Here is a 22,779-nt window from a genome sequence, read left to right on the forward strand (position 1 = left end):
TAATTAAAATTTAATAAATTAACTCACCTCTCTTAGCGAAGTTGTTAAGAATTTTTAGTGATATTTTTTTTCAGTGGCACGACAACTTTTGGGTTGACGCACATTTCTTAAAAAATAACCGAATTTAATAAAAATTCAAACATAATCAGCTCTAGGACTCTTATTTATGATAAAAATATATCCAGTGTTTATAAACTACTTTTATATACTTATTTTAGAGGAATTGTGTTTTTTTGTCCCATTACTGGTTCCGTGTCCATTATAGGGTATACTACTATACTTATTTTATTACGGCTTCGTGCCTAAACAATGAAAGAAATTATTGTAATCTAACATGAGGGCCCTCTCATGAGGCTCAGTCTTATTCGAGTATAAAGCTAGGTACAGTCAGCATTGATAGTAGCGGATAAAACAACCCGCCATCAGTATTTGCAATCCAGTAATCGTTTTAGAAATAGATATAAAGACCTTTACAGATCTTTACAGTTCACGTTTTTCACCATTATTCAACATGGGTCCTACACATTTTATATTATTCTTAAGTCGTCCGCGTTTTTCCTGAGGTACCTACACATTGCAAAGTTAAGGGAATCAAAAGCTTGTTTTTACGCTGCACCCACACCCAGGGGCGTATTTTGAATTTTGGGCCCCCGTCCCAATACGTTTCGCCGCCCCAGAAGTCAATGAAGAAAAACAAAATGCAATCCGCCAGGGGCGGCATATGCCGCCCCCCGGGGGTTGGCGCCCCGGGCCATGACCCGCATGGCCCTAGGGTAAATACGCCCCTGCCCAAACCTATGAGATTTCGAACAAAATTCTTCTTACCTTATGATGTAGCCCATGTATCAGGAAATGTATCTTGATCATGGTGAGGTTCTTCCCTGGATCTAAGTGGAACACCCATCTGTGTAGCGAGTATTCTATGATGGACCATAGGAATAGGCCTAGCGCGAGGTGCCAGAAGAACTGAAAGATTGATAACGCATCGTTGATATCTGGAAAGAAACAAGTTTTTGGCAAAAAAATCATTTTTGGTATATTTGGTATAAATCGCTGACTGTACTTTTCTTTCCACAGGCAACTAAAGGATGACTCACGCTAGACCGGGCCAGGTAGAGCCGGAGCTTCTGGGGCTTCGTTTTCTATGGAAAGCACCACGTGATCACCGATCAGCCGTCATAGAAAATGACATGTCGGACGCCCCGGCCCGGGCTCGGCCTGGTCTAGCGTGAGTCTTCCCTAATACTAATCGAGACAATTCTAAAAACCCCAAACACAATTAGGTTACGTAGTTTTATCACAGAGTTTCCCATGGCCACCTGTCTCCATCATCAGATCAGCTCTATTTTACCATAATATTGCATAGTAACCCGACTGACTTTATGTATGCAAAACTTCAGCTCAATCGGAAACCGGGAAGTGGATCAAATGTACATTAACTTGCAAGATTTGATTACATACGCATAAGACAGCGGGACAGGTGAAACTAAATAAAAGCTTGTAAAAAGACATTTATTTATTTGTTTTTGAATTTGTAACCGAAATCACTCAGTCATCAAATTGGTCATTCATTGAGATATTTGTCTGGTCACTCGTCCTGTCGGTCCTGCGGTCACTCGTTTTTTCCCATGCTACCCTATTTTTGGTGGATGGTCACTCACCATGAGCCACGTGCTCCCTGTACTGGCGTGTGGCCAGCCACAGTATGGCGGGCAGCCAGCACGCCGGCACCAGGTACCAGGGCGTGAAAGTCAGCGCCTCCAGCAGAGGGCTGCTGAAAAGCCGGCAATGCCGATATACAGCACTGTTCACCCATTTCTCGTAGTCTGGGGCGATGGCGTCCAACTGGGATAGGAGGGGCTTCGACCAGTCCAGTCGAGCCTGAGGACAAAATTAAAGAAAGAACGGTATAGAAACACCGGAGAATCATGAACAGACATAGGAATCCGCGGGGCAAATTGTGAATTAAGACTTTATGTTTGTGCACTTATGGTACTAATTACAACAAATTAGTTAAAGATTAGTTTTTAATTGCGCTAATCGTTTTAAAACAGCCTAAATCTGGTTGTAATTAGTACCATAAGTGCACAAACATAAAGTCTTAATTCACAATTTGCCCCGCGGATTCCTATGTCTGATCATGAAGCAAGTTTTTAGATTAGGAGTTTTTTTATTTGCTCTTAGAAACATTGAAAATTAAAGTGCTTTCCAGAACCATTATGCGACTAACTATTTTTACTCACCCTAGAACACTCCGGGTGGTGGTATCGTCTTGGGTCGTCCCATTCGTTTTTCATCAAGTTCTTAAATTAGTCCTATTCTGCTTTCGTCACTCATTCTACATTGAAAGCCACCGACGATTGTGACGAATGTAGAATGAGTGACGAAAGCAGAATAGGACTAATTTAAGAACTTGACGAAAAACGAATGGGACGACCCAAGACGATACCGCCGGACCCGGACTGTTCTTGTGGAAGAACAGAATTAAACAGTTTTGGTCAGCTTTTTAATTTTTAAGGTTGGAAAGAGCACATAAAAATACCCCAATCAGTATAAGTACCTATACACTTTTCTAAAAACTCTCCTCGCCATTCTCGCCGCGTTGCCACGTTTAATTGCAATCAAACTTTGGATGGAGGACGGGTTAAATAGGTAATTAATATTTGGGACATCATTACAGACTTTGTTGCAAACTAGGCGAAACCACAGTGGTTATTAGACGAGATGACGAGATTCACAGTTTTTGGTTTCAAAATATAAACAACAATTTAATTAGAAATATTTAAATTTCACAGGAAGTAGAATCGATTGACATCTTTCAAAAAATTCATGCATAATGTTAAATTGCTAATTAATAAGGCCTAATAGTAAAGCTAGGCTAATAATAAAAAATCGCATCGGACCAAATTGACCCAATGCTGCAGCGTTCGTGATTTGATTAGTCAATTATCGAATTTAGATGTTTGCGGTAATAGTGGTACAGTCGCCAATGTCGCCATTAGATATATCGGAGCGGCCAAGGTGCTCACAATTATCTAAACACACCTCTATTTATTGTGAAAAGCGTTATCCGCTTCGCGGTCGCAAGTTGTTGGCCTACGTAAGACGCTGCGTTAACCCTTAAATGCATAGTGTTGCCAAATGTCTACAAAGCATTAGACAGCTCACAGATTTAAAAAAAAACAACGTACCTTTATACCAAACGTCAAGTAGTAGGGTAATGATACTAATGATTTAAGGGTTAAATTTACGCAATAGTTTTAATTTATAAAAATTACATTCGTTTTAAGACGAAAAGTCGGAAAACTTGGAAAAATCCAGAAGTTCATAACTTTTAGTATGTGATTTGGAACGGTGTTTTCGGGTTTTGTAATTATTTTATAATTAAAAACTTTATCATAGGTATATCACAAATAGTGTACCTTTCTAATGCTAGTAAAAAAAATTACATATTCACATAAATATGATTTAGCCAATTCAACTTCTAACACTGATTTCGCAGTGAAAATCGAAGATATATTTTTTTACTATTTTTCCTAGAATCGGCATACAATTATGTGATACATATATTCATTTCGGGCAAAAAGAAAAAATCATGCATTTAAGGGTTAAAGTGCGTGTTCAGATGTTTTTAAGCACTTTGGCCGCTCCAATTTATCTGATGGCGACTGTGACTCCAGCAGGTGGTGCGCGGGCCGCTAAAGTTCCCGCAATCATCTCGCAATTATCGACGCGCAAGGTCAGGTGCAGCTGCCGTTTTCCGCGGTAAATAATTAACAAGGCGCAATCGATGGTGCCATACTGCCTGAAGAAACTAGCTGCATAATACATACATAATATATGAATACTTACATAGCATCACTTTCATGTCGTTCTCACCCTTTGCCAAGAACGCTTAATGGCTCCTCTACACGATGGGCCAGCGCCGGCCACTCCAAGGGACGCAGCCATGCGGTAGAATGAGATAGCAATATCACTTGCTCCCTGTAACGCATAAATGCGTCCCTTGGAGTGGCCGGCGCTGGCCCATCGTGTAGAGGAACCATAAGAGTCACACGAAGCCAGAAAGCCGCTCCCATCCCAACATAAAACTCCCATCCAAAAACATGTTACACGACTTTTGTAATTTTTTACATACTATGCCAAATTAGAGTCATTAAAAACAACTATCATAAATATAATATTAGTCTACTTTTTTGTAGGAAGCCGTCATTCGAAGAGGGGCCTCTACAAATAGTTATTTCTTTTACAAGGGAGGGGTAGTTGTTTAACCCCTCGTGCTAATATGTATTGATATCCGAGCAAGGAAAAGACTCCAAAACTGAACCACGAGCGTAGCGAGTGGTTCTAAAAGTGGAATCTTAAGCGTTGCGAGGGCTTTAAGGCACGAGGGTTAAACAAACTTTACTTGGTGAAACACAAAATTAAATTTAATTAACCTTTGATATATATGTATTTAGAATCAGAATAAGCCTCCAGGTTTTAATAGTTTAAAGTTGAATTCTGGAAGTTCTAGAGTCTACAGCACATAAAAGTTGAAAGTGCATAAAACAGGCTATAATTAAAGCATTAAAAGCAACAACAACTAAAGTGTAACGAAACAAATTAATAAAGTAATACCACTAAATATATTGCCCAATTTAAGTACGTGTGGTCAAGTTTCCTGTGTATTCATTAGGTAATTAACAAGTGTTAAAGTTAATTTAATTTCTTATCACAAATTGAGACATATTTAAGTACCTATATTGGGTACGTGCCTGTGTGCGCCACGAGGCCACGACATATCACATCATACAATGAATCAGAGGCTCTACCGCGAAAACCTAAAATTGAAATATCTTTATCCGCGCATCTATCGAATATTAGAGCGATAGATTGGCAGATAACTTTCTTTTAATTTAGTTTTTCGCGGTATAGTGGAACATATTGGCATTAAAATATCCGTAAACGCGGTTATTTTGCTAAAGATGAAATATGACGGTGAATGAGTACCTACCTAAGTTAAGTTTTTGAAGGAAGTAGCGAAATAAAGTAAGTTTGAAGAGGTAAGTATTTATAAGAATTACAGACTGCGTATCTAATCTAGTTCCGACACAGATCTTATCACTAGACTGCGATATAGTAAGACCAAGTAGGCCCGGGCCTAGGGCGGCAAGATATTAGGGGCGGCAAATTGTGACTAAAAATGCAATGATGATAACAAGGAATAACTCAAAATGCAGTCAATATAATGGGTGTGGAGAAAGCTGGGCGGCTACAAGGCCTGGGGCGGCAAAGACTGCAAATCCGCCACTGGGTACCTTGTAGAGACGTGCAAGCCTATGATGATCGTGCTCATTAAGTATGTGTGACAGAGTGATGCGTGCACGATGCGTGACTCATATTTACATATATGAAATATTATCACAAAATCGCAACATATCCGTGCTGAACATCTTATCACCTTTTTTGCAATTTATTTGGCTATCACCATCGAATACGGAGCAATATTTTAATTTGTAACCCGGACGTAACGATACCCGGATACCTGTTGGACGAGATACAGTTTTATCAATTTAACACCGTTTACTGGCCATTTTAAACTCTATTACAACTATATAAGGTCCACAAAGTATCACATAATAGTGACATAGTCATATCGGTCACGTTGCGCGTTGTCAAATTTGTATGGCTTGGCACACTTACAGTTTTGGGCGATAAGGTTATCATGGGAGCCGCTCCCTATCGATGAAATATAGGTACCTATGTAGGTACCTATATAAATAAATTGGAATTTAACCTTAAAGAGGCCGCTAAAGTACATACTTTAGCGGCCTCTTTAAGATAAAAACATATATATAATATGTTTTTGAGGAAAATAAATAATAATAGTTGTTATTTAACAAGCTACGGAACTTCAGTTCCTTTTACGTCTTGTTCATAAAAAGTAGCGCTAAAGTACGTCCGGAAGTTTTTATAGCTATGACAATAATTTACCTTGAGTGCCAACTATTTTGGCGCCAATCTACAATCAAATGACGTCACTACGTAGGGATAGGCACGTTGCCAACATATGTGATCTAATATTAAATATTACCTGAATACATTAAGTATCTACCTGTATCTTCTTCCTGAATCCGCTTTTACTTTCTAGTAGGTAAGAGATTTTTCTTTAAGTCTACATACCTAATAAAATAGCTACTTACCTGGGTACCTATATATAAAACAGTTTAAATAATTTATTCTCGGGCACAAGATCGACAGGAGTGGAAGAAAAGGGAAGAGACCTACATCCATGATTGTCTCGCCAAAAGGCCACCATGATGATGATGAATTTATTCTCAGATTACATCAAACTACTTTATTGTTATGATACCCACTCGCACATGGATACTATAACCACGTAGTAATTGTCATATAAATCAGTAAGAATTGTAGAAAGCATCTTTGGCCGTTGACTACCTTCTTACTTAGCCTCCGACACAGAATAAATAATAGAAGACTCACTCTCTAACAAAACGCGTCTCTTACGATCAAGACAGGTATGGCCGCTAGGTGGCTTATGGCTAACCACCAAAATTGGTGTGGATCGGATGTACTTTTAGCTACCTATAGCAAAGCGACGAAATCGCGGAGTGAGCCACGCCTGCCTCCGACACCAAAGACCGCCATACTACCTACTCTGTCCAAATCCGTTTCTGTCCAGTCGACGGCGCCGAGTAGATAAATAATATGGCCATTGAGTCGATAAATAATTGTCAAAAGGCGAATTACAGATATTTTACAACACCATCCCCGGATACACCCTCATCACCACTTCAATTAAGGTAATATCGTCATAAAAGGTCACGCGACCGTCTATATCGCATGCTCTAGGGATGCGACTGCCACCTATCGTGTATTTCATTTTTAATCGTAGACCTAGGGCCAACACAAACACCTCTGGATTCAGAGCCTGAATGTCTGTAATCATGAAATTTTATAAATTTCAGATCTATAACCACGGCCTCCTAACCTATAGATATATCTCTGCCTATAGTGACCCTGCCTACGAAGCAAGAGGTCCTGGGTTCAAATCCTGGTAAGGGGTTCATGGGTTCAAATGTTATCTTTATAAGTATGTATACTCGTATCTTCGCCTAGTTAGTAGCCAAAATGCGCGCCAGTCACCAACATGATCGTCAATGTCTCATCAAACCAGTTCAAAACCATAGTAAATTGACAAATTTGATTCGACCTGCTGGTTCTGCCACTCAAAAGCAAATTGTGGTAATTATGTATGGGATGTATACAAAGTTACTGAATTTCAACTTTGAGTAGCAGTGTGATATACGAGATTTTGTTTTAAAAGTAGTAGTAGTAGTAGTAGTACGATATTTAACTTTGTAATGTAATTTACGTTATGTACAAAACTACATGCATAGACAAAGGAGCACTAAGTTTTTTTACCTGTTTTTTTTTAATCGTGACTTACGCTATTTGGCCACTCCTGGGGCCAGTAACAGTTTGAGGTATGAGTGAGATCCTGCCAAGTAAGAAAGGAGTGAGAAAAGAGTGAAGAGTAAAAGATGGTAGAGAGAAGAATAGAGGAGAGAAGTTAACATCATGTAGATAGCAAAAAGAACTAGAGACGCTATATTTTTTTTCATATCTCATGCTCTGAAAGTGGGTGGGTGGGTGGGGTGATACGTTTATGCTCTAGCGCAGAAAAGTGGTGTACTCCTCTGCGTCCTCGTCCCACGAACAACTGGGTGGAAACAAAATGGAAAAATAGTGTCTTTATTTCCTCGCCTGGAACAATTGGTAATTGTTTAATTTTACTAATCCCACGTCGATCCTTTTTTTATAAAAATGATGTAAGTAAATTGTTAAAAACAAATTATTCTTGATTTCTTTCGTTGAATACTATTTACTCTATTTCATAAGGCGGGAACCAAAAGGAATACACCAAAAATATTTTTTTAATGAGCAAAGGCAGAATCTTATACAGCTGTGGCTGTTAAACGTTTGTACGATATTAAATTGGTTTTTAAAGTTATTTAGCACTATATTCATGAAAATAAAATAAAAGGATAAAAATTTCTTATATTATTAATTAAATTGTTATTTAATATTTAAAATATTTTATTATGTTATTACGTGGTGCGGCGCACCAAGGTCGCGGTACGGTCCGGTAGTCTGTTGCGGCTTTTAGAACGAAAAAGTATAAAATTATAATAATAAAAATAATAAAAACTTTTACAAAAAAAAAGAAAACCGACTTCAAAAAGATGAAATAAAATATTATCCGTTTTTAAGTATATGCGTTACCAACTGATATGTTTGAAGTCGGTGCCAAGCCAAATTTGAAGCATACCATGATTTTAGGGTGGCTCGATAAGAATGTGGCTATATGTACGTTGGATTACCTACCTTACACCACACGACAGCAATGATCATACTTTCTGTAGATACCTAAGAACACACCGTCAAGCCACCTTGGCGCAGTCCGTACCATGTTTGTCGGTACTAGTATAAAACCAATGCGATTGCCGATATGTTTTTTAAAGAGCAATTTTTACAAATTTTCGAACTGTCCATAGTACTCTGGTGTGGGATTGGGACTGAGTTATTTCCCGCCTCTTATCCAGAAAACTTGATTTCAAAATATAAAACAATCCAAGGACCATCTACAGGGCTTTAACTTTTTACCTGCATGGCAAATTTCACCAGTTTACATGGCAGTTGTTTAGCCGAAAAGGTGACAAAGAGACAGACAGAATTACTTTCACCATTATAATATTAGTAAAGTTGTAATGTGAATTATAGACATAAACCTGATTATTTTTGACCGGTATTGTTACTATTTGTCTTGGCACCGACTTCAAACATATCAGTTGGTAACGCATATACTTAAAAACGGATAATATTTTATTTCATCCTTTTTGAAGTCGGTTTTCTTTTTTTTTGTAAAAGTTTTTTTTTCAATTTTTAGTTTTAAGGCATTGTTAAAAGCTTATGAGTGACGTGTGACGCATGAATGAAAAGCATAATAATGCGTATCACTAAATTCGAAATTATTCCTGTCACTACACAAACACAAAATCCATCCTCCGCCCCGCCACTGACCCAAACCCTCAACCCCCCAATCCCTCAACCCCCCGATCACTCAACCTCACAGCACATCAACCCCTGATCACGGAACCCCTCGACCCTGAACCACCAACCTTTCAACCGCCATTTCCCGACTCCTCAGTAGCCTTACCATAAGTCTTACACTGACATATTCGCTAGCGTGTGCGTAACTTACTTTCTATGCGTCGTGCTGGCATCCTATTAGTGCGAACGAGATGTATAGAAAGTAAGTTACGAAGACGTTAGCGAATATGTAGTAGTGTCAAACTCTTGGTAGGGCTACAGTTGTACTTCATCAAATTGGTGATTTTCGGGGGGAAATGTTTAAGTTACTATAGAAAACAACGATGTCACCATACTCGTGACTTTAAAAATTGAGGAGCTCCCTCATTTCCTTATGAATTCCGTCATCAGAATAGAACCAACAATGTTATGATGGGAACACCTTAGAGGTAACTTCGTTCAAACGAAAAAAGAATTACTCAAATCGGACCACGGGTTTCGTAGCATTTTCTTGTAGGGATTTGGTTGGGCCTTTGTTTACGTATTAGTTGGGCAACCGTTATATTTGGCCGTACGATTTGCTGGAGGGCCCTCGACAAAGGCCCTCCCAAAGATTCCCAACAGAGGGCCATAAGAGTAATTGTTTCGTTGGGCCTATTTAAATAAATCATACAATTATTCAACGGTGGTGGTTTTGGTTGGGCCGTGGTTGGGCCTATACACATTTGTTTGATGGTTGGTTAATTGTTACATTTGGCCGTACGATTTGCTGGAGGGCCCTCGACAAAGGCCCTCCTGAAGATTCCCAACAGAGGGCCATTAGAGTAATTTTTTCGTTGGGCCTATTTAAATAAATCATACAATTATTCAACGGTTGTGGTTTTGGTTGGGCCGTGGTTGGGCCTATACACATTTGTTTGATGGTTGGTTAATTGTTACATTTGGCCGTATGGCTTGCTGTAGGGCCAACTGCAAAAAAATAAAAAAGGGCAATTTTTTCGTTGTGCTTCTGTTTGCAAATTCAACAATTACCCAACGGCAAGTCAGGTAGGTCGGTAGGTAGTCGTGCACCAGGTTGGAGGCCCAACACAGCTTGTCCCACAAAGGGCCAACATTGTAACTTTAACGTTGGGCCTTGTGTAGGATTCTTACAATACTACCATAGGTAAATAGTTGTGTAATTTATAGTGGGCCTACAGTCTAATTATGTAATGGGCATTTGTTTACGACTCCTACAGTTACCCTACGTTAGGTAAGTGGTTGTGTAATACGACGTTGGGCCTTTGGTGATAAATATTACAATTACACTACGGTAGGCATTGAATTGTATACCCACATGAAGGTCCTAGGCAGCAGTTGTTGTTAATCTTCTCTGTATCGTTCCAATTTTAGTATATGTACTGCCGAAGCAAGTACACTTACTATACACTCTAATTTGTATATATACTAACCGCACTTCAAAACTTCGTAAGCGAGATTTATGTTTTTTGAGATTTAAATTGAGAAAATGTTGGTAAAATGCAATTTTTAAAATTAATGTATAAATTTTATAGTTATAGCTATTACATTTATAAGTTTCTTTTAAAAAATATTATGATTATATCCGGAATAATCGAGAAAATAACTATAACTTCGATGTTTGGAGACAGTAACGCCATCTAGTGACGCCACAAGCAAAGTTCCACAGCCAATGTTGGTAAATGCGACATTTGTCGTCATTGGGCCATCGGATGATATCGTTGATTAGCCAACGTTACCAAAGTAAACAAAGGCCCATTGTTGGGCATCAGTGCCACAGCCAATGTTGGTAAATGCGATATTTGTCATCAGTGGACCATCGGATGATATCGTTGATTAGCCAACGTTACCAAAATACACAAAGGCCCATTGTTGGGCATCAATGCTACAGCCAATGTTGGTAAATGCGATATTTGTCACCATTGGGCCAACGAATATTATCGTTGATTAGCCAACGTTACCAAAATACACAAAGGCCCATTGTTGGGCATCAGTGCCACAGACAATGTTGGTAAATGCGATATATGTCATCATTGGGCCAACTAATATTATCGTTGTTTAGCCAACGTTACCAAAATACACAAAGGTCCGTTGTTGGGCATCAGTGCCCCAGCCAATGTTGGTAAATGCGATATTTGTCATCATAGGGCCATCGGATGATATCGTTGATTAGCCAACGTTACCAAAATACACAAAGGCCCATTGTTGGGCATCCGTGCCACAGCCAATGTTGGTAAATGCGGTATTTGTCACCATTGGGCCAACGAATATTATCGTTGTTTAGCCAACGTTACCAATATACACAAAGACCCATTGTTGGGCATCCGTGCCACAGCCAATGTTGGTAAATGCGGTATTTGTCACCATTGGGCCAACGAATGTTATCGTTGTTTAGCGAACGGTAGCAAAATACACAAAGGCCCATTGTTGGGCATCACTGCCACTGCCAATGTTGGTAAATGCGATATATGTCATCATTGGGCCAACTAATATTATCGTTGTTTAGCCAACGTTACCAAAATACACAAAGGCCCGTTGTTGGGCATCAGTGCCACAGCCAATGTTGGTAAATTCGATATTTGTCATCATTGGGCCATCGGATGATATCGTTGATTAGCCAACGTTACCAAAATACACAAAGGCCCATTGTTGGGCATCCGTGCCACAGCCAATGTTGGTAAATGCGGTATTTGTCACCATTGGGCCAACGAATATTATCGTTGTTTAGCCAACGGTACCAAAATACACAAAGGCCCGTTGTTGGGCATCAGTGCCACAGCCAATGTTGGTAAATTCGATATTTGTCATCATTGGGCCATCGGATGATATCGTTGATTAGCCAACGTTACCAAAATACACAAAGGCCCATTGTTGGGCATCCGTGCCACAGCCAATGTTGTTAAATGGGGTATTTGTCACCATTGGGCCAACGAATATTATCGTTGTTTAGCCAACGGTACCAAAATACACAAAGGCCCATTGTTGGGCATCTGTGCCACAGCGAATGTTGGTAAATGCGATGGTGGGCCAATACAAATTTTAATGTTGGCTACGGAACGAACCTCATCCCAACGTTTTCCCTACCGTTGGCACCGTGGGCCCCAACGAAAATGCTACTAGGGGGAGTAATCTACATTTATAAAATCATCATTATTAACATCAACAATCATCATCATCAGGTCCACTCTATCAAATTAGTGATTTTCAAGAGGGAATGCTTGATTTGCTTAAGACAATACCCAAATTACCATACATGTGCCTTTAACAATTGAGGAGTTCCCACAATTCTTCATGGATCCCATCATCAGAACAGCACCAGATTGATGTGGGACCACCTTGGAAGTACCTTCTTTCGAACAAAAAAAGAATTGCTCAAATCGGACCACGGGTCTCGGAGTAATCGCTGAACGTCCTACATTATAAGAAATCGTCATGATTATCATCAAAACAATCATCATCATCAGGTCCACTTCATCAAATTGGTGCTTTTCGAGAGAAAATGCTCGAGTTGCTTAAGAAAACACCCAAATCACCATACATGTGCTTCTAAAAATTGAGGAGTTCCCTCAATTCCTCATGGATCTCATCATCAGAACAGCACCAGATTAACGTGGGACCACCTTGGGAGTACCTTCTTTAGAACAAAAAAATAATTACTCAAATCGACCCACGGGTCTCGGAATAATCGCTGAACATACATAAAAAAAAAAAAAAAAAAAACAGCCACAACCGAATACAGAACCTCCTCCTTCTATGAAATAGAAAGTCGGTTAAAAAGTAAGAGGCAATCCCGCTGATTTTCATACTATAATGAACAAATAATTTTAAAATTAGGTAAGTTTGTTAAAAAATGTGTGTTTTCGTAAATATTGCAATCTAAATGATTTTCGCTAGGGGTTATTATCTTCACACAATACATGTAAAGTCTCCGATTGCAAGTAAGTCCTAAGGAAAAAAATCATGGCCGTAGGTCTATTAGGTACTTCAATTACTGATTTTGCGAAATTGCCTTGTCTTGTTTGATTTCCTCGCATTCGATATGAAAAGTAGAGTGTTTAACTCGGGTGATAGGCACCATTTCCGTCTCGGACTATTGGCGCTCTCACTCCGTTCGAGCGCCAAACTACCTCGACAGAAATGCCAACCGTGCCTTGTGCCTTTCAACCCTTGGTTAACAATCTACTATACCTGTGCCGCCCTCCAAGCTAGAACAGCCCTACCGTACCAATCTAATATTAATTACCCACAACATCGACTACACAACAACCATTTAACTTAACACAGATTTATGCAAGCCCCACCCTGAATTAAATACATAATAAACCTGTGTCGAAACGTCGGTAAATAAAGGTAAATAAATAAATTCGCCATAGACCCGTCTATACTTAAATGTGAGCAAAGACATATGTAACTTCGTATAAGACGAATAAAGTCTAAGGAAAAAACGTGCCTCGGAATTCAAGCAAAAGTCATTCTCGAATAGATGGCGCGACGACACCGTTTCATATTTAACAATTTTAACACATAGATATCAGTGAATGAACATGGATCAAAATGATATAAAAATAATAAAATCATTTATCCATATATATACATTTTTTGATAACTTTATACGTTTTCATTTTGAGTTTTAGTCGTGTGTCGATAGATGGCAGTAAATTTACAGTGACTACAAAATTTACAATGACAGGACCCCTCTATACTATCTATTCTTTTTGATGTGAGTTAATATTAATATGTGTTCAAAACGCGAAAGTTTCAAATATTATATGATATATCTACATATAGTCACACACAAAACCAACAAAATACAAAATTATTATTAAAAAATGTAGGTGGTGAATAAGCTGGTGGGTCAAAAACATTTCAGCAAAAAGTCCCTTCTGTGGACGAATCAATGAAAGTTAACGTCCTGGGTACATTTATATCAATTTTCTTATCTGAGTCTCAAGTAGGTAAAATGACCCCACCTGTGCAGTGTAAAAAATAACTTTTGATTCTCTTAACTTTGCGATGTCTAAAGGAAAGACGCGAACGAGTTAACCATAAAATGTAATGTGTATGACCCCGATAGGCGTGTTATGGTCCTCACTAATTACCGAGTTTTGATTTAAATTTAAATATTATTAGTGACAATCGCGACCTCCCTTGGCCGCTTGCTCAGTTATTAATGAATCTGTTGTCTTGAACCTGAGGTCACTAACCGACGACACTAGCAACATGATTTTCTAATGGTGCTCCAATACTGGCAGTTATATAACGTTATATAATGGTGTACCTATCATATTGATAGTGTTATATCATTATATGTATTATGTTGTGTTTGTCACATATTTAATGTTAGCGCGGAATACGTACTGCGAGTGGTGCCATGGTCGTATCTTTACATCGTATAAATATCAAAACTGTAAGAAATTGTAAATTTTGCTACGAAGTGCTACGCCGCGCCGGCGCCGTAGGCCCCGTGCATGAACTATATTTATTTATTTATTTTCTTTATTGGAGAAACAACAGAAGTAAGTACATAATAGTTAATGGTAAGTTATATAGTTCAAAAGATGTGCACCTACCTCCTAAAACGCTCTCACTTAGAACTTTACATAATATAGGTAAAGGTATGCTACGGTAAACTTAACTAAGCTAACGCACACTAGCGACAAGATGCAATGATATATATAAATATAGGGGGCAGCATAGGAGCCGTCAGATTTTTGGCGCGAGGCGTAAATGTGTCGTTTATGCTTCCGATATAGCCCACAAGATGGCAGAACCTACTATGCACAAGGAAACGTACCGACGAGAACGGTAGATGGTAGCACTTGCTTTGGCAGTGTACATGTGCACATATATGTTTCCGATTCAGGCCACAAGATAGCAGACCCTCCAAAGCGCACGGTCCTTAAACGACAAATATTATTACAAATCCAACTTGTGCCCATTTTAAATACATTTTTAAATTATTAACTATGAATAATCTCAGCCTATATTATACACAGATACACACAAGCATGCTCGTCCCATCTATATGATCGTTATATGATCTGTGGTTCCCACGCTGGCTCAAAGCAGGTTGGCGACTTTATTTATCTTAGCTTTACATACAATACACGTTTGACTTTCTTCGTGGACGTATTTAGGGTACGACTACACCGACAAGCAATTTATTATCAATTTCGTTCAATTACTATTAGGTAGGTCAGGAAATGAATGCTCAAAAAAGTTGTAGAGGGAAATGCTTGGAGCACAATTTTTGACTCCGTAACTTTGTTTCGACTATATAGTTAGGAGGTGAACATATCAAAAGTTCCCGGCCGTAGCCCCGTTGCTGGAGGAAGAGGGGGGTAAGAAGGTTTAATTTTTCGGTTTTTCACTTATATCTTGGAAACCCGCTCGGCATTCAAAGCTAAGTTCAAAACAAGGAACTAATATCAAATTTCATTCAAATACCAGACCCACGGCTACGTTTGGCAGTGTTTACAATAACTGCCCCGCTTCAAGGAACAACGACGTACTCTGTGACAATCACGCCTAATATGCTGTTAATGTAAACATTTGATCAGGAATGCGGGCCACCTTCGGGGGCCCAAGCCAACAGCTACAGGTGCCTTGCGCCGACATATATTCTTTGAAACCATTATTTCCATGATTCTTTGTTACTGTCATCAGGCCAATTATTAGGGTTGACACAACTTGATGTCCCTTTGCGTGCACGACCACAGATAAGATAATATAATAGCTTGAATTTTGACAACCCTAGGGGAAAACCACCAATGATCGACACTTTTAGCCAGTGTTCGACATAAGTACTTTAGGTCAAAGTGACAGGAATTAATTTTGAATAAAGAAAAAAAATCGTTGTTCAAACTTAAACTATATTATTACTTTGACATAAGTGCCATGCCGAACATTGGTGCAGCGTCGATCATTGGTGCTTTTACCTTAAATAGCTGAAAGGGATAGCGCCATATATTAGAAAGGTACAGCATGATTCGACCCTGAACCTCTGTCAAACTTCGGTTTTGTAGGAAGATTTGCTTTCTGTACAGTAGTACTACATATTATTTATTCTGTGACGTAAGCCTGCGCGCCTACATTTTTTAAATTTGCCGCTCTTCTCTACTGACGGAAATTGCTTGACAGAGTATAGTTAGGTACATTGCAAGTTAATAAAAAGCTTGTAAAAAAGGCGCGAAATTCAAATTTTAAATGAGTGATCAACCCTTCGCGCCTCCATTTTAAAGTTGCCGCCTTTTTACTGACAAATTGGCTGTGCCAGACTATAAGAATGTGAACATCACTTGAAACTCTTGATAATGAATAAAGTATACTTTGACAGGGTACCTACACTAAAAAATCTCTAGCGTTCTTGGCGCTATGAACACTTTAAGTGCTTCACTTTCGTGTTTTAGCGTTCAAATTGCTGTTAAGAGGATTTTTTGTTCATATTACTTTCCTTCGAATGCTAGTTTCTTGAAATAAATATATTTTGACTTCGAATTTGAATTTTGAAGTAAAATTTTATAATTAATGACTCTACGGAGAGCGTGATGTTTTCCATTAATAACGGTAGGTACTTATAATAATTGACTATTTTAATATTTTATTAAGTACTTAGCTGTATTAATTTGATAGTTTTGAAGAATTTGAAGTCGATATATTATGTTGATGGAGGACGCCTGTCATGTATTTTCCTAATTTGCCCTTATCGTCATTTTAAATCATCACATCAGTCAATTGTTAATTAATTAAAACTTTATTTAAGTACTAAGTTAAGTAGGGTCCATTTTTATTATTTGTCTATTTTTTCGTTAGATTTCGATAAAATTTGGTGACTAGGTAGAGTTTCCTATTATGTACAATATAAGCGCATTTTCACCGTACTTATCTTCTAAAAAAGTTCTGTATTACCAAAACGTATGGAATTTTCGTAACTCAACGGAAAATTATATAGTTAGGTACATAAAGTTTATTTTTGGTCAAATATTTATTTCGGTTAGAAATCTCCAAACTTACCTACCAAATTTTATCAAATATGAAGAAAAAAAGAAATCGACAACGAAGTAAAAATCGACCCATCTAAGTAAATCGACCCAGATAACATTAGTAGGTAGTTTGTGTTACAAGGGATCAAAATGATATATTTTCCGTCAAGGGCGTACATTGAATCCTGAGCGTAATGAGGGATTCAAGTGTTGATGAAGTTGATGTGAAAAGCAGTGTGACACATACTGCTTTTCACATCAACTATGAGGAAATTGTTATGTTCCAAAATATGTATTATTTGACCAAATAAAATAGTATGCAAGAAAGAAAAAATCGTGTCCTAGAACAGAAAAGTACAACTTTGATCCCTCCTAGCAGGGAAGAAAAGTGCCACTTTAATCCCTCCTAGCGGGGAAGAAAAAGCCCTTTTTCGAATAGGTGATGTGAAAAAAATAAATAAGTGTACCTAGATGTTTTTAAGGGGACAGCTACAAGCATGTAACATTTGATTCCTAATAGGTTACCATCCGTATACAATCAGGTATAGGTACAATCGCCTGCGCTCGCGGTGTTCCAGTTAAGAAAACCTTGCTCCTTACTACTGCTACCTGCAAAACGTACAAACGAGAATCGCCCTAAGGGTAGAACACCGCGAGCGCAGGCGATTGTACGTACGCTTGTTTGCCACCGACGTGAGAAATCATATTTAAGTCCAACTGACCTCCAGTTCCTCTAAATACGCAATCTCCTCTTTATCCCTGCTATCCTCTTCTTTAGTAATAATCCTACCATTCTCACTAACACCACACAAGTTACCATCTTTCTCACTCTCCACTTTAAAATCATTCAACATATGGTAAGCATTAACACTGTGTCCAAATTTTTCCATGGCCTGTAAGATATTTTTCCCTTTGTAATTTCTTAGTGTGTTCGTACCTCCAGGATGGTCGCGTAAGAACTTTTTTATGTCATAGTTTTTGTCGTCGAGTTTCACGGGGAACTCCATGGTGGTAGCGCCCACCGCGACCGAATGCGGACTGAAGACTGAACTGAAGCTGAAATGCTTATCAAGTTATCAAAATAAGCGCTTCAAAGCTAGGCCTGCTTGTTAAATTGTAATTACTTTGCATACCTTTAGTGTATGATTGTTGATTGACAAATAGTTTTATAATCTGATTTTCCATCTTGTTGCAATAATCATAAAGTTAATATTTCAAGACTTACCTAAACGATTCGGCAGCGTGTTTTGAATATTTACTTTGTTTTGTTTGCTTTAAAGGTACTTAAATCGATTGTAATCAGCTATCAATCACAAACTAGTTTTTAAATACATGTTAACAGATATTGATGGGATGTATGTGTAAAAAATGCATACAGGATTCTAAGTAGCAAAATGCAAACCGTTTGATTTAGTTATATGTATTTTTGCAGTTCGTATTTAAGTACACACAATTATTTATCTTAAGGACCTTCCTTACCATTCTATTATAAAAGCCCATCAGTCCTCAGAGAGTATTAAAAGAGAGAAAGGGGTGACCCAGACCCATAAGAGAAACTATATACATATGTATACATAAGAGATATACGTTTTAAAACTTAAATACGCCTCTAATTATATACAGTGAAACCTGGTTAATTGGCACCTGGATAAATGGAAAACCTCAATAATTGCAACGAAAGGTCCGGTCCCGGTCCCTTGAGACCAAAATGCCTCTATAATTGAAAGTTTGGAACCTCTATAATTGCAATTTAGATTTTAGTGCTTTTCGTAATTTTGCCTCTGTAATTGACCACATCGCAACTAAGACCTCTATAATTGACACTGTGCTAAAAAAATCCGTTATTTTAGCTCTTCTTATTACCTCTATTGTTGAAACGAGACTTATTGATTACCTCTGTAATTGAAATAATGTAGTTGTAGACAGCAGTAACAATATTTTAATAGCAATGATCATTTTATTTTAAATCTTCATCCAGAATTCAATTTATTTATTGGGTATCTAATATCTATCACAGCCAAATAGGTAGGTAGGTGAAATAGTTTTGATTAAATCAAAAACAAAGTATGCTTTTTACATTCCAATAAAACTTTCTTCTACAATTCAAGGGATTTTTTTATTTTTCTTCTACAACCCAAATGATTAATAAGAAAATAAAGTAGTAATTAATGTAGTATAAAAGTGCAAGTCATAGACCAGAAACCATAGGTACCTTATACGTGCATAGCGCAGTAACGCTCATGCACTGAGGGCCTTTTTTTTTTTTTTTTTTTTTTTTTTTTTTTTTTTTTTTTACGTGGAGTAATGCATTTAGGCATTCCGCCTAGCCGGGGTCGGGTCGGGTCCTAGTTGGACGGATATGTCGGACTCGTGGCCAAGGGGCCAAATACCGACTAAACCCTCCACGGTATGCCCGTCTCGCAGCAATGGTGACGGTGAACACGGGATCGCAGAGCATTCTACCGCGAACACCGCCTGCTGCCGACAGCCGAGGCTGTCCCCTCCTTCCTCCTCCTCCTGTCCTTGGACCCGAAGGCCCTGGAGCCGAAGCTCCCCCTCTCGAAGGTAGTATGCAGGGCGACACCACACACTGATCCCTCATGACAACCTCCACGCCGGGAGGAGATGGAAAAACCCCGGGTTCCACCCCCTCAGGTTGTCGTAGCGATTTTTTATAGAGGTGGTCATCCTCGTGGCCACCACGCCGGCGCCGGCCAGCAGTGGCAACCCCCCCGGCCGTCATCATAGGCCCTCTGCCTAGACAGTTACGGGAACCGCAGTTTTATACAGGTCAGCGGCATTCCTGTGCCCTCACGCGCCCGAAGGCGCCCGGCCCGAAGGCCCTATCCGCGACCGTAGCCGTCCGGCCCGAAGGCCCCCTCCAGCACACACTCGGGTGAACTCTCCCTCATTGAGAGGACACCCTGATGCACTGAGGGCCTACCGCGAACCACATTCGACGTGTCGCCTCCCTGTCACACTTACGTACGAATTTACAAGTGCGACAGAGAGGCAACACCTCGAACGTGGTTTGCGGTAGGTTCTCTGGAGCGGCGTGCGAATTCGCATCAGTGTAATAACCGTGTAAGACTACCGGTATGAATTCTATGAACGTCAGTGCATGCATGCGGCACTCTAGGGCGGGCGGGCGCACGCAACCAATGCCCTTTCGATATAGCTCTGTGATGTAATAGCGGTCAAATTAGGGGCTAATTGTCCTACGAGTATGGCCAAAAGGGGCCTACTGCAAGGGACGACGCCAGTAGGTAAATGTCAGGATTTTTAGGGTGACGTCAGGACTTTTGTCAGGATTCAACCCTAGATGCAGATTCACTTTATTTGTGTATATTTAATCATTTTCCAGGCCGCACCAGTCTACAAGGTATTCCCAAAAAATCCAAATATAATATTCTAATTAATCCAGCTTTGATGATTCATTTGAAGACAAGGCACAATAAAGATCACAGGGCACAATGGGCACAATTCTCAAAAGTGTAATCTAATTTGAACCTTAAACCTCGATACTAAAATTGAAATTCTATTGATCGATAAATCGTACTATGTTTCGTCGTAACGATATCCGGATATCTATATCTAATCTAAATACTATTTTTGGCCTTGAGTGTCTAATCATATCTTAGGTACTAACGTTACACAGATAAATAAAATTGTGGTCAGGTGCATTTAACCTTATCTAACCAATGTCAAAATCTAGAGAATTTGTGGGCAATACAAAGTTTTCTATACAACGGACGAAGTGACAAGAAAACGAATTTATTTTTGGTAAAGAGTCAGACGAACCCGCCCGTCAAAAAGCCGCTCCCACACAATCGAAACCTCATTTAAAAACTGCATGCTTAGTAGGTACCTACATGAAACTTGACATGAACATTTGCGTAACATTATAATTATACCTATGTCTGGTACTAGTTTTCGTTGCAAAAATTGTGATACAAAAAAACCTGACAAGTGCGAGTCGGACTCGCCCACCGATGGTTCCGTACTTTTTAGTATTTTTTGTAATAGCGGCAACAGAAATACATCATCTGTGAAAATTTCAACTGTCTAGCTATCACGGTTCGTGAGATACAGCCTGGTGACAGACGGACGGACGGACGGACGGACGGACAGCGGAGTCTTAGTAATAGGGTCCCGTTTTACCCTTTGGGTACGGAACCCTAAAAATAGAGCAAGTAACCTAATAGTTTTGTACGTAAAACCTCTACTCGCTCTAATTTCTTTAATGATTACTGATGACCGTTGAAAACAAGACTTGAAATTCAAACATAATTTCAAAATGTTGTTGCTCCAATGAGGGATTTTTTTTAATTCAACCCCTAGTTGGTGAAAATGGTTTTGAAATTTTAATTAGGTAAGTAGGTACCTACTTCTATGCAGGAGATGTCATTGGCCGGGTGTAGTGCAATATTATAGTTATTAGTAACTATAAGTTGTCGTACCTACTTGTCGTTTAACCCCTTGTGATTCCAAAATTGAACCACGAGGGTAGCGAGCGGGTGGAAAAGTTGAACCTTGAGTGTTGCGAGGGTTTCAAAGCATGGGCGTTAAATTAGTTTAACCCACAGAACACTTAGGTGTTCTATCGAGTGATTTTTTTTCTCCACAGTCACAGACACCAAGGCGAGACAAATGGATGGGATTGTACGCAGACATACAGTCGTCAACGGCAAGTGGACGGTAGTATAAAAGCGACTGCATACAATCATACATTTTGGTCCCCTGCTGTGGCGTCACGATAAAATCGTGTCGTTGCCGAGGAAGAAACGATAAATTATAAAAGCGGCCTAAATATTTCTTAAATTAATCGGTAATTCATTTGTGTTGTCTTTCATTTGATACGATACTGGGCCATTTCGTTAATTTAAAGCCCTCCCTGCGGAGTTATAGGTATACCTAGTGATTAATTTATACCTTTAGCTTAGCCGGTACAGAGAAGATATAAGAAACAATTCATAATTATTCAGAGCATTGAAGTTCAAAAGTACCGCATTATTTTAAATGGCATCGCGCTCACGACGCTCCTCAAATGAACGTTCCCAAACGTATCATAAATCATAATGAATGCTTCAAGGCACTTTCCACATTTGTTGCTTCCAAGCCTGGAATTATAAAAAAATCAAACACTGGGGAAATTTAGTACAAATTATATTTAACGAAAACATTTATTTCAGATATGGAGGAATGAGATCAAGGCCTATTGACTTCCTTGGAATGACGTGACCCTTCATAATTGTACATGTGTGCTCCGTTCCTAGAGGAAGATTGCCAGTAATTACCATAAAAATATTTTACTACAGCAACATTGCTAGAACTGGCTTTGTCTATACGATTTCTAGGAACAAATCCAATTATTTTATCAAATATATTTTGATTTGTATTTTATGAAGTAGTCGAAGTCATATGTAAATTATTATCTATTTCAGTTTGTCTTTGTCTATGTTCATAAAATCTATGAAGGGTAGACGTGCCTCTACCCTCCATGATAAAATTAAAAAAAATCTTTGTCAATAGGCCTCTTTGATAGGCCTTGATTTGGGTCTGGCCGGTAAGAACATAGGCAAGACAAAAGTCTGTAATGTCAATGCTGTCATTAAAGTCATTTAACGCAAAAATATCAGTTTTCATATAAAACGATTTATTCACTTGAAATATATTTATTTAC

General features: G+C 38.9%; 1 protein-coding gene across 1 annotated transcript in view; it reads right to left on the minus strand.

Moving 5' to 3' along the window:
- Nucleotides 1–18,140, minus strand: part of LOC134806069 (fatty acid 2-hydroxylase) — a 28,390-nt gene extending 10,250 nt beyond the window's left edge. Inside the window, exons 1-3 of the mRNA XM_063779330.1 lie at nucleotides 17,819–18,140; nucleotides 1,662–1,881; nucleotides 826–995 (exon numbers count right to left, since the gene is read on the minus strand). Coding sequence (XP_063635400.1) covers nucleotides 826–995; nucleotides 1,662–1,881; nucleotides 17,819–18,103 — 675 coding nt within the window. The 5' untranslated portion in view covers nucleotides 18,104–18,140. The remainder of the gene's footprint in view (nucleotides 1–825; nucleotides 996–1,661; nucleotides 1,882–17,818) is intronic.
- Nucleotides 18,141–22,779: the final 4,639 nt, after the last annotated feature.

This window comes from Cydia splendana, chromosome 2, assembly GCF_910591565.1.
Source record: "Cydia splendana chromosome 2, ilCydSple1.2, whole genome shotgun sequence".
NCBI lineage: Eukaryota > Metazoa > Arthropoda > Insecta > Lepidoptera > Tortricidae > Cydia > Cydia splendana.